The 13,371-nt window shown below is 42.4% G+C and overlaps 1 protein-coding gene and 1 long non-coding RNA gene across 3 annotated transcripts; one reads left to right on the top strand and one right to left on the bottom strand.

Moving 5' to 3' along the window:
* Window positions 1–3,142: 3,142 nt before the first annotated feature.
* cacng8b (calcium channel, voltage-dependent, gamma subunit 8b) lies at window positions 3,143–11,854 on the top strand (the record flags this gene model as incomplete). Its single annotated transcript, XM_083910655.1, has 4 exons — window positions 3,143–4,007; window positions 7,946–8,029; window positions 10,004–10,144; window positions 11,058–11,854. The coding sequence occupies exons 1-4, from the start codon at window positions 3,785–3,787 to the stop codon at window positions 11,852–11,854; spliced, it is 1,245 nt and encodes a 414-aa protein (XP_083766781.1). The 5' UTR covers window positions 3,143–3,784.
* On the bottom strand, window positions 3,889–4,886 carry LOC310944829. Of its 2 annotated transcripts, none has more exons than XR_014593135.1 (3): window positions 4,756–4,886; window positions 4,317–4,414; window positions 3,889–4,000 (listed from the first exon to the last, which is right to left on the bottom strand). It is a non-coding gene; the product is annotated as an uncharacterized lncRNA (long non-coding RNA). The 2 variants fall into 2 exon arrangements; XR_014593136.1 differs by having other exon boundaries at window positions 3,953–4,049.
* Window positions 11,855–13,371: the final 1,517 nt, after the last annotated feature.

Below are 13,371 nucleotides of genomic sequence, written 5' to 3'. Positions count from 1 at the left end.
TAAATAAAAGTAACGTTAATAGATTTTCAAGACCTTTCAAAACTGTATTTAAAGCTCACATAGAGTGGTCCTGTTGCACATATATGTTAGTTATGGAGGTCTACTTACATACATTAACTTGTTTTTATGGTCAAAAACCTCCTAGTTGCTGTAAACGAGCCGATAGAAATCCTCTTTTCTGACGCTGTTTTTCTGCTGCGAGATTTCAGAGTGAACTTTCACCCCCAGAAGACAGAGTCATGTGATTGGCCAATACTATCCAGCACATCCGCTCTCAGAAGCGCAGCGCCCCCCTCTGGAACGGGGGATGCACTGCTCCTCATTATCAAAACATTGTTTTAACAGTGTTTAAAAATAGCTTCTTCACGACTCCCCGCCTCAGTCCCTTTTATGACTTTAAACCGGAGTCAGATCCAGAGTCAGAAGACACTGTTGCTCGTGAAACACCTCCACAACGGACGTTATTCTTCTTCTGCGGTTCAATGTACGCAACCGGATGTACCCGGACTAGTGCCCGGTGCAGGACGATCGGTTGTTCAGGAGAAATGCTGTTTACGTAACTATAACGGGATTTTTAGTGATCTCGTTGAGCCCCGAGATTACAATAAAACACAACGTTCTCAGCAGTGGCTGAACTGTTTGTTTTGAACCGTCAGGGCTTCATAAACAAGGTAATGACGCAGATACACACTAAAAAAACAGCGTTAATAGGAACTTCCGGTCTAGGTCCGCTTTAAGACCTTTTATGAGATTTTAGGAGAATTGAGACATTTTAAGGCCTTAAATTCAAATTATTGGATTTAAGACTTTTTAAGACCCCGCGGATACCCTGTATTTAGAACAGGGGTTCTCAAAGTTTTGATACCTGAGGGCCAATTTAGGAACCCAACGTTGGACTGAGGGCCGCCAAAGGAGAAAAAAACTGGAAAAAAACAGAAAGAAATCCCATTTGTAATAATTTTAATGACCAGATTGCAGTTGTACAGTTTACACGTATTGGTCTGTATCCAGTTATGTCCAATAAACATTTAACAAGCTTATTACCTCCTGGATTGAAACTATCAACTGTAATTCATTGCGGGCCGCCAGAAATGTTTCTGCGGGCCGCCATTGCCCCCCGGGCCGCACTTTGAGAACCAATGATTTAGAAGATAGATGAGTGTGTGTGTTCATTTCAATGTGACAGACATTTGTTCATGTTAAAATGTTATGCACTATAGTTTTAAATAAACCCTGTTTTTTGTTTTTTTTCTTGCAGGTGCAGAACAGTGACCATGGGTTCTCTGGTTCAAGCTTCCTGTTAACAGACGGACAGAGAGCGGGGCAGCCGTTCACAAGCCACATCCTCCAGAGCCACCACCTTTCAACTCAGGAAGAAGAAGAGAGGGAGAAAGAAAGAGGCGTAAGCGAGAGAAGGAGTGCAAGAAAGAGAGAGGGGAGCGGGTGAGAACAGTCGATGGATGCTGTCCGGATTGAGGGGACAGCACGTTCTTCACTGACGAGGAAAAGAAAGATTTCAAAATTGAGTCGAAGGATAGAAACTCGCCGTCAGGTAAAAGTCCCGCGCTGACACACTTTGGTGCTTAGAGATTGTGCTCGTCCTTGTTGGAGAAGGTGAAAATATCAGTGGTAATAACTGAGCCCTGAGGTACATTTACAGCCACTGAAGTGTGACGTGATGTGTATGATACAGTTTGTCTTAGTGCATGCGTATTTGCATGTCCAAGGTTCACCCACATTTCCTTAGCGAATAAAAACTTGAGGGTGTGTGTGTGTGTGTGTGTGTGTTCTTGTACTTGCGGCATACTGAGGACCAGTGAGGGTTTTAAACCAACAAAGTGAGGACATTTTTACGGAGTGAGGACATTTTTGGTCGGTCCTCACTTTGTTTTCATTGAAATCACTTCCTTAGGTTGCTATAACATGCTATACTCTGTTTGTCAAAAAAAAAAAAATTATCAAATTTTGGACGACATAGTATATAGTATGACTTTTTTTGTCAAATTTTGGACCAAACATTTAGCGTCAATTTTTTTTTCAAATTTTGGGTCCATTTTTTTTTTTTTTTTTTTTGGACCAAAAATTGTGCGTAAATTTTTATTTCAAATTTTTTACCAAACGTTTTGGGTCCAATTTTATTTTTCAAATTTTGGACCAAAAATGTTGCATCAATTTTTTTGTCTAATTTTTTTTCAAATTTTAGACCAAAAATTTTGGGTCAATTTTTTTTTAAAATTTTGGATGACAGTATAGTTTGAAGTTTTTGTCAAATTTTGGGTCAATTTTTTTTTTTTAATTTTGGACCAAACATTTTGGGTCACATTTTAGTAGATGTCATTCATTAAGTAGATATTTGTAATTGTGTTGATTTATAAAGTGGAAATGCTGGTCCTCAGCTCTTTTACCCGGTCCTCAGTATGCAGCAAGTACAAGAATGTGTGTGTGTGTGTGTGTGTGTGTGTGTGTGTGTGTGTGTGTGTGTGTGTGTGTGTGTGTGTGTGTGTGTGTGTGTGTGTGTGTGTGTGTGTGTGTGTGTGTGTTCTTGTACTTGCGGCATACTGAGGACCAGTGAGGGTTTTGTAACCAACAAGGTGAGGTAATTTTTACGGAGTGAGGACATTTTGGCCGGTCCTCACTTTGTTTTCATTGAAATCACTTCCTTAGGTTGCTATAACATGCTATACTGAATTTGTCAAAAAAAATAAATACATTTTGGACGACATAGTATAGTATGACTTTTTTGTAAAAAATTAATTTCAAATTTCTTTTTCCAATTTTTTTTCAACTTTTGGTCGACATAGTATACCATTACTTTTTTTCTCAAATTTTGGACCAAAAAATTTTTGTCAAAAATTTTTCACATTTTGGATGACATAGTATAGTATGACGTTTTTGTCAAATTTTGGACCAAAAATGTTGGGTAAAATTTTTTTTCAAATTTTGGATGACAGTATAGTATAACGTACTTTTTTTTGTCAAAAAATTTTCACATTTTGGATGACATAGTATAGTATGACGTTTTTGTCAAATTTTGGACCAAAAATGTTGGGTCCAATTTTTTTTCAAATTTTGGATGACATAGTATAGTATAACGTTTTTGTCAAATTTTTGGATTTTTTTTTTTAAAGTTTTCCAGCCCTTTTGCTCTGGGGCTCCACCTGCAGACATTTTATGGTACTGCAACCAATAGTTCTTTATAGATGTCATTCATGAAGTAGATATTTGTCATTGTGTTGCTTTATAAAGTGAAAATGCTGGTCCTGACTTTGTCAGCAACCCAGTCCTCAGTATGCAGCAAGTACAAGAATGTGTGTGTGTGTGTGTGTGTGTGTGTGCGTGTGTGTGATGTTTGTGTATTCATCTCCAGCCCTGCTGACACTGAGAGAGAGAACGGTGTCAGGATCATGAATATGGAGTAGACTGAGATTGGGAGGGTGTGATCTGTTGTGTTTCACATCAATTCTGTCTTGTTAAGCGGAGTCAGCAGAGTCATCCAACTCTCCTCCAAGGACACATCATAGACGCACTTATGCACCTCCCACATCCACCTTCTCCTGGCTCTTGTGTTTTTTTCATCGCCTCCCTCTGGCTCTCCCAACACTGCTCCTCGTCTTTTCGTGCCCCTCATCATCGCACCTTAACACTTTTTTTCTTGTCTTCTTTTTAAATAAACTGTACTAAACACTTGCTTATTTTATTTCTTTCTCCTCACCACTCCTAATGTCCACCCTTCTCGTTCTTCCTCTTTCCTCCTTCTGCTTCTACCCTTTTTTCCTCTGAAGGCATGGTGTGTGAGAAGGGGATCCAGATCCTTCTCACCACCGTGGGGGCATTCGCTGCCTTCGGCCTGATGACGGTGGCAATAGGGACGGATTATTGGCTGTATTCCCGCGCCCTCATCTGCAACAGCACGGCCAACGTCACCCAGGATGACCCCCACAACAAGGACAAGAAGGACCCGGGGGCGCTCACCCACTCTGGACTGTGGAGGATATGCTGCCTTGAAGGTATAGAGGAGAAGCCGTGGGAGACATTTTGGGTCTGTTGGACTGATGGGGGTGTTTTGTGAGCTCAACCATTAAGTAAAACAACTTTTTTTTTCCTGCTAAAAGAGAGTAGATTTGAGGAGTATGAGGACACAGTTAGTCATGTGACTTATATGTTTATTTGATGTATAGACAATACATACAAGGGCGTAAATCACAGCTCCCATTGTGCACAATAGCCAGAAGCTTAAGGCTGTATTTTTTGAGCTAAGTAAGTTTAATTAACAGAATTTACATTTTGATTCAACTTTTGATTATTTGGCGACTCACAATTTGACTCTTTGACTTGTGCCTCTGCCTGTTTTCTTCTCCAAGGCAACGGAGACAGTGATTCATGAAGGTTGTAGTGTTCAGACCCGTCCACCGATCTAGAATGAAAACAAAGAAAAACTGAATAGTAAACTGCTCCAGACATTATGGCAGTATCAGCTACAGCTCAACCTAAATAATGCAAAACTAAAGATACATTAATGACAGTCACTGACTTTTTCTTTTAATGAAGGTGCTGCTAATTCAGCCAAGTGGGACCACAAAGAGTCATCCTTTTACCAGAACCTCGGAAAACGTTGATTAGCAACCTGCAGCTCACCTCACCATCTTAGAGTCTCCAAAAGCAAGGAAATGCTGCTGGCTCCATTTTACTTTGAAAACTATGTGGCTGCACTTTGGCCAGAAATGGAGACCTTTAAAAAAAAAACAACGCACTTACCCGCAGTCACTTCCTGATTTGTTCTCACCGGCCACGACTCTGTATTACTATATCAGCTGTGCACAAAAACCCTCCTTTTAGGTGGTGGCACTGGGGGAAACATCAAAACAAATGTTTATGGTTCAGTATAATTACACGATGCCGGAGCGTAACCTTCACTGAAAACAATCCATTAATCATAGTCTTTGCCTCAGGTTTGCGATGATTTAGCACATGTGCTGATACCAGAGAAAAGAAATCCCCCTGACACTCATCAGCGCCACGAGATCAAAAAAAACAAAAAACTGGCTGTAGCTATCTCTCATCTCACTTTCTCACTGCAACACAAACCGCTAATTCATTATACACGGCACTGACGGGCTGACGCCTGACAGTAAAGGCTGCGCTGGAGCGGCGAAGGCAGCCGCTGCCAAAGTGGGTGGTGTGAGTTCCCGATCTGTGTCTTTGCTCACATGAGGTGGAGGCTCTTCTGTCTGCAGGAAAAACCTCCTGGCTCTCCTCACGAAAGCGTCCCCCCCGGCCCGTCCTGGGCTTGTTATTGTACAAAAAACTAATTTGTCCTCATCTCTAGCTTCCTGATAGCAAAGCAGCCAATTAGAGATAAGCTTTAGTCCTTGCAGCTCCACTGCAGTGCACCCCCACTCACTCACTCACTCACTCACTCTTTCAGCCCCTCCTTTGTCTCACTTTACCCCCCAAATCATTGCATTTCACTCCCCCTTCTTCGCCTCTGTCTCTGTAGTCGTCGTTCTCCGTCTCTCACGCTGCGCTGCTGTAAAGCTGACAGTGTCCTGGCTCGGCTTAGAGGTCAAGTATCCTTAATATCTGCGAAATGTTCAGCCAAGACGCTCAGTCGTCATGCAGTTATGCAGTGAGGTGTAGCTGAAGTCGAAAATGCAGGACATGTAAGCTCTCTAAAAGATTTATGCCTGCGGGTGGGTGGCACTGTGTGCTGCTGTGGGTAGAGAAATGTGTCCTCGCTTCATCTCCGGCTCTTCTGCAGGTTTAGTGATTTGGGGTTTTGCTATGAATTACCTCCCAACCACTGTGTTTACTTGTAACGCAGTAGTTTGATATCATTCAAGTCATTCAGGGAATACAGGACCACCAGTCCTCGAATGAGGAAATGTAACTTCATTTCATCGTCTTTTGTACACATTTTTCACATCCATCCATCTTCTACTGCTTTATCCTCCTCGGATGACATAGGACGATAGGTGGGGTCATACACCCTGAACAGTTCGCCAGTCCATCACAGGGACACATACATAGACAAACAACCATCCACTCTCACAATTTAGAGTGTCCAATTGACCTAATTCCCATATTGCATGTTTTTGAACTGTGGAAGGAATCCAGAGAACTTTAAGAAAACCAACAATTTATCTATTTACTCGTTGAAGGAGCATAATTCCCGCTAGACTATCGGCGTGTTTCCACCGCCTCGCCTCGCCTCGGCACGGTTAAGTTGCGTTTTCAGACGTCCGACACATAAATCAAGCTGAAGAGTGCCGAACTGTAGATCAGTTAAAAAGACTTAAAGGTGCCATATGTAAGAATGTGGCCAAAAACAGTTACTACATTCAAATTCAAAATACCGAGGTCTTTTTGGTTTAGTTTTCTGACGTAACTGGCAACCCGTGGTTGCTCGGCAGCTGAGACTCTACTGACTGCAATGATTGGTAGACGGCGGTAGGTGGCGCCACATGCCAAAACACGATTTCAAAACATAAACATGATTTGCAGTCTGCAAAATATTTTTTTTTGATGCAAATATTTTGTCTGTACTGTTGTTGTTGGTGAGTTCAGTTTGTTATATGAACATTACTCCTGAGTCTCTGTGACATATTAGGAGGATTTTATGGCCAGTTGCTTTAGATTTATTACATAATGCACCTTTAACCATCCTAAAAACGTGGGTTAATCTCCAATAATTACCAGGAAAAATGTCTAAAATCTCAGTATTTAACAGAGGAGTCTGGTGTATTTAGGGACAGAGTTTCAGTTACACTGAAAACAGCTGCTTTACGAGTCACTAGTCACTCGTCTGTGTGTTTCACGTGTAAAACAATGTCACGGCAGTTTTCAAGCAGCCGTGCATTGATGACCCACGTCGAGTATGTACTATTTTGTAGTGGTAAAGCTGGGACTGTAGTGGAAAAGGGTCATAGGTTACTTGACTGTATGTGAATGTTATGTTGTAACAGTGATATGAGGGTAAGTACATTTTCCGTTATAGTTTTAGAAAGTGATCTATAGCAGAGAGTGTCCACACACCACTTGTTGTCCGAACAAATATTAGAGGAAAGAGGAAAAAACAGCATATTATGTGCACCTGCACCAGGTCACATGACGAGTGATTCTAAATATACCTCATACTGTACTGTGTAGGGAAAGTACACGAAAGTTCATGGGCACCTCTGCTGATCTAAGGGACGGCGATAATGAAAACGCGTTGTTAAAAAACGCTGCAGCAACGAGCAAAAGGGCAGATGACACCAAAAGCCTGAGATGTGTATATATCGTTGCCCCTAGTGCTTATTCAAAAAACACCTTGAAGCAGCGTTAGAACATGTTTCACCTCTAACCGTCTGACGTCTGTTGAGTTTGTGTCACAACACCGACCCTCAGCCTCGGCTCACGTCCCCGCTTCCTTTGTTCCTTCCATCTGTTTCTTTGCAGGCCGACCTGTGGAAAACGTTACGAGCTGTGAGACAGAGAGAACCGGCTCGCTCCTCCACGTCCGTCCATGTCTCCCTCCGTCTGTGTGTCTTCATTCCATCACTCCATCTCTCCCTCACAATCCATCCATCAGCGACAGTGCGGCGCGCCGTCACCAGCGTGTGTGCGTGCGTGCCTCCTTTTCCGTCTGTCTGTCGACATGCAAGACCCATCGGGTAGTTACCTGTCTGCCTGTGCCTGTGTGTGTGTGTGTGTGTGTGTGTGTGCACTGTATGAGTGGACGTTACTAACTTTTCCTGAAAGAACCGTTGACCTTTGTGTTGTTTGTCATCAGTGTGTTGTGATTGTGATAATGAATGCACAGATATGATTGTGTTCGGGAGTTTCTCTTGTTTGTCGCTCAGGAGGACGTGTGTTGTTTTTGCTTTTCTTAAGGTTGCAGGTGTGGACTTCTTTTGTGTCTCGTCGTGTCTGATCACCGCTGTTTTCTCCCCGTTCTGTTCCTCAGGGGTGAAGAGAGGAGTGTGCTCTCAGATCAACCACTTCCCAGAGGACGCAGACTTTGACCACGACGGCGCAGAGTATGTCTTACGTAAGTCAACTCCAACGAGCCCGATCGTTCTTTCCGTTACCTGTTAAACGTGGTGTTTATAGCGTGCGTTCCTCACGTAACAATGTTCGGCAATAGAAATAAAATGTGAGGATATTTACGGGAAGACGATGATTGACGGGTCTCCTTATTTAGCGCTCGTTGCGCCTGCAGTGGTATTTTTGTGCTCTATGATATGCGACATGTGTGCGCACGTGCCAAAGCCTGTGTTCTGTTTACAATGTTGCGGAGACATTTTGCTGGCATTTAGGTGGCATTTTCTCTCTCGTGGCCTAGTTGTCCTAGATGAGAGAGTAGTGTTAATGTGTGTGTGTGTGTGTGTGTGTGTGTGTGTGTGGAGCGTGTGTCCATGGTTGGCTGAAGGCCACATGGGAAGGGTTTGATTCAATCATGTGCCCAGAAATGAGTAATTAAGTTCCTTCACCAAGTACAGTGTGTATATTTTTAATGAAGTCACTTCAACCCCCTTTTATTTGTGTCTATTATTCAGCCTCCGACATTGTCAAAAGCTCATTTAAACCTCATTCCCGCTGCTCAAAAAAACTGTTATTTCCTGAGTTTAAAACAGGTTCAGTGAGCCACTCTGCAATGTACAGTATGTGGGCTTTTATTTGGGTTTGTCCAGGTTCACAAATCCTGGGTGTACCCCCTAATTTTAGTGAGAAAGAGGCTTTTGTTGAAGGTCCAGTGTGGAACAGGAGGGTTTATTAGCAGAAATAGTACAAATAATTATATTTGTATAGCAGTGGTCAGCAATTGGTGGCCCGTTGGCCAAATCTGGCCCGCCAGCGTCAGTATTTGGCCCCCGGCAGATGATTTAACAAATCTGATCTTAAATTATTTGCTTATCTTCTCAAAATAATTGAAATATCATATCACGTTCAGAGCTTTTATTCTGAAAAAAATATATTCAAACAGATTCAGTTGCTACAGTTAACCTAAACTAAATGTTTGGTTTGAAAAATACAAATAAAAACACTGCTGTTGTCATGGAGACAGCCAGGTTTGGGGAGTAAATGTCCGTAACGACTTACATATGTTAGAATCAAAGAAGAAGCAGCAATTCTTAAAATTGAAATGATGCACATTAAATATTAACAGTACGAGTCTCGCGCACATTTGTCTTGTTAACAAGCTGCTGATTAAAGACAACGTCCACAACAAAGTGAGGTAATTTTTACGGAGTGAGGACATTTTTGTCGGTCCTCACTTTGTTTTCATTGAAATCACTTCCTTAGGTTGCTATAACATGCTATACTCTGTTTGTCAAAAAAAAAAAAAATCTAATTTTGGACGACATAGTATATAGTATGACTTTTTTTTTCAAATTTTGGACCAAAAATGTTGCATCAATTTTTTTTTCAAATTTTGGACCAAAAATGTTGCATAATTTTTTTTTCAAATTTTGGACCAAAAGTTTTGGGTCAAATTTTTTTTCAAATTTTGGATGACAGTAGAGTATGACGTTTTTGTCAAATTTTGGGTCAAATTTTTTTTTTCAAATTTTGGACCAAACATTTTGGGTCAAATTTTAGTAGATGTCATTCATGAAGTAGATATTTGCAATTGTGTTGATTTATAAAGTGGAAATGTCATGTTTGGGAAAGAGGATGAGCAGAGGAGTTGTAACCATGTGTCTCACCGTTAGATTGTCACTAATTCTTATACACTGGACCTTAAACAATTACAGATAGTGTTTCTTGACAGTTGTGTTGCCTGTCACTGCGTCTCAGTCAACTTATTGAGCCATTTGCGCAGCTCCATCCACGGTATTCAGTTCAGCTCTGACAGGATGAGATAGAGAAGAGAGAAAACAGTCAGCAGTAACATAAAGATGAGACAATGATTAGAATCATTCAGGAATACACCTTAAAATATTGTGTTTTTTCACATGCTTGTACTCCTTTTGCTTTCTAGCATTTACTCTTTGTCATTATTTTTTTTCCCTCTGTTAAGGGGTAGTCAGGGCTTCCAACATCTTCCCGATCCTCAGTGCCATCCTGCTGCTGATGGGAGGAGTGTGCATCGCTGCTAGTCGTTTCTATAAGAGCAAAAGAAACATCATCCTTGGGGCTGGAATACTTTTTGTGGCTGCAGGTATGTAGATCTCAACGTACATGTGGTTATACCATTTTTTAACAGTGCCCATTGTACTTTTGTTCTCAGAAACCTGATAAAAGAAAATTAAAAATTGAGAAAGTTTTATCTTTTGATGATCTGTTTCATGTATTTAAAGGTGAATTATGTAATAAATCTAAAGCAACTGGCCATAAAATCCTCCTAATATGTTACAGAGACTCAGGAATAATGTTCATATAACAAACTGAACTCACCAACAACAACAGTACAGACAAAATATTTGCATTAAAAAAAAATATTTTGCAGACTGCAAAATATTGTGGCGCCACCTACCGCCGTCTACCAATCATTGCAGTCAGTAGAGTCTCAGGTGCCGAGCAACCACGGGTTGCCAGTTACGTCAGAAAACGAAACCTAAAAGACCTTGAATTTGAATGTAGTAACAGTATTTGGCCACATTCTTACATATGGCACCTTTAATATTTAGTATATACATTGTTTTATTTAAAATGTGTGTTTGCACTGCAGTGCAGACACAAACTGCAGACTGTAGAGTGTTGAGCATTAAAGCAGCAGTCGTGTTTATCATTAGTTAAACTGTAATGAACGGAGGAAGAAAATAAAATGTGATGCATCCGCTGCCCTGATTTGTAAATATGTGATGCATCAGCTTTAGAAAAACCCATATTGGTGTTTGTGTACGTGTGTGTGCATATATGAGTGTGTCTGTCAAACATAATAGTCTTCTAACAAGTTTACCACTGTCACGCATAGTTATGTTATGTTTAGACTAATCCTTCAGAGGATTTTTTACTGCCAGTTGTCTTTCCTGACAGTCACAAATCATTGTGAAATGTTATTTTTAGCACCGTATATAAGCTTGTTCCACTGAGCGAATTTTATAAACACCGCGTTTTCCATGCTTCCTCAGGTCTGAGTAACATAATCGGGGTGATCGTGTACATCTCTGCCGCGCTGGGAGACATCTCCCCGAAGAAGGACGAGGACAAGAAGTGGCAGTACTCGTACGGCTGGTCCTTCTACTTCGGCGGCCTGTCCTTCATCATGGCCGAGATGGTCGGGGTGCTCGCCGTCAACATCTACATCGAGAAGAACAAGGAGCTGCGCTGCCGCTCGCGCACCGACATCTTCAAGAGCACCACGCACGCCATGCTCCGCCTGCCCAGCTACCGCTTCCGCCGCAGGTCCCGCTCCTCGTCTCGTTCTACCGACCCCTCCCGGTCGCGGGACCCCTCGCCCGTGGGCGGAGGCGGGGGCAAGAACTTTGGCCTGCCCCCGTCCGCGCTGCTTTCCCAGGGTCCCATCTCAGTGTCCACTTTGCCTAACCCGCACTCTCGCTCGCACACGGCCTTGGCCGGAGGCGACATCTCCCTCTACACCTTGTCCCGCGACCCCAAGCTGGGGGGCTTGCCGCCCATGTACGGAACAGTGGACCGGGCCACGCTCTACCAGCTCCACAACTGCTTCCCAAAGGACGGGGGAGGAGGGGGAGTGATCATGAGCGGTACACTTCCCTCGCTTAAGTCCCACAACCCCTCAAATTCTTCCAACTCGAACGCGCAGATGCCCAACTCTGTGGGCTCCGGCCCGCCGCCCTTCACCTCATCCACCGTCGACAGGGAGAGAGGGATGGGAACTCTGGACAGGCTGAAGGGAGACAGGGAGAGCAACTCCAACACCCTCAATAGGAAGACGACGCCCGTGTAGAGAGAGGTGATCAGAGGGAAAGGCAAAGAGGAAGGGAGGAAAGAAGGATGTTAGTGATGTGAGGAGACGGATAGAGAGGAGCACTGTGTTTGTGTGACTCAACAGGAAGTGAATAGGAGAGCACACAAACGAAAATGGTATATCCCGCCCTCCCATGTTCACTGTTACTTAGTCGACTCGAGCTCAACGAGAAACAAGAAGAAGTGTAATAACAGAGCGATAATAACAACAACAATGAACTTTCACAAGAAAAGTATTTTGATATTTTAATGTGCTAGAAATGATTTATTTTGTTAATGATCAAACGCATTTAACCTTGGGCTATTATGAAAAAGTGTCTCACACATTCTTTGTGCAATATTATCGCTAATTTAACCTGATCAGCATTGATGTAAAATTGTTGTTGTGATTATTCTTAGCGTTATTACAGGCTTAGCTATCTTTGCAAAACGCTGTAGATCGAATGAAGTGTTGGTTTTTTTCCGCGTTCGTTCGTTCGTTCGTCGTTTGTTTGACTTTTCATTTTTCGATCTTGACGATGTTTACTGTGAATTCTTCCATGTGCGGCCGCTGCCACTGTCGGCGAGCTGTGTGAAACTGTGTCAAAAGTGTCCAGCATGAGTGTGCACAAAAACGTGGGAGAATGTGAGCCTGTGTTCTTTTTTATAACCCCCTATATTTCATTTATAACATGAAGTCAGATGTGAATACTGTAAATTGTCTTCCAATATTGCTACAGAGAGAAATGCAACAATAACGCGAGCGACTGAGACAACTGACCAACTCCATTGTCCTTTGGAGTCTGTGTTTTTTCGCAGGCTTGTGTTCGTCTTATTTTCATTCTTATCAGTGTTAACAGTAGTACTTGTAGCTATAGTCGTGTTGAAGATGTTTGTTCTTGGGCATTAACATAAACCTCTGACCAGAGGGAGCAGAAGAAAAAAAAAGGGGACATAATAGAATAATACATGTGTACAGAATCAGGTAAAGGTTGCTGCCTGAGCAGAAAACAACAACAACAACTTTAAAAAAAAAAAAAAAAAAAATCAGAGTTATGTTTTCTCTATGAAAGAGTCCCAAAAAGTGACACATGCAACTCATCATTTTTCAGTGGCAAAAAAAAAAAATATATAATATGTATATGTGGGATGAGAGGGTTCAAAACACTATAGAGAAAAAACGTTTAAAGAATTCCTGTACATTGTAATTTAAGCATACATATATTTGTGAAGTCTACACATACGTCTTCGGGACCACTGTTCAAACTGGTTATGCATATGCGGGTTTGGATGAAGTGTTTTTGTTCCTGATGCCTTCCTTCGGACTCATGCTGGGTGATTTCATCCCCCCCCCCCCCTCACCTCCTGCCCCCAGGGTGCCACTCTTGGCCCCTCCCCTCCTGATATCAGGTCACATGATCAGTGTCCCCCCCCCCCCCCCACCCCCACCCCTACTTTGTCACATTACCCTTAACCTTTTCACTGTGCTTCCCCCCCCCCCCCCCTGTGACGGCTGAC

The sequence above is a fragment of the Microchirus variegatus genome, assembly GCF_963457635.1.
Source record: "Microchirus variegatus genome assembly, chromosome: 1".
Classification (NCBI taxonomy): Eukaryota; Metazoa; Chordata; class Actinopteri; order Pleuronectiformes; family Soleidae; genus Microchirus; species Microchirus variegatus.
The sequence above is the reverse complement of the archived record's forward strand: the minus strand, read 5'-3'. Positions and strand labels throughout refer to the sequence as shown.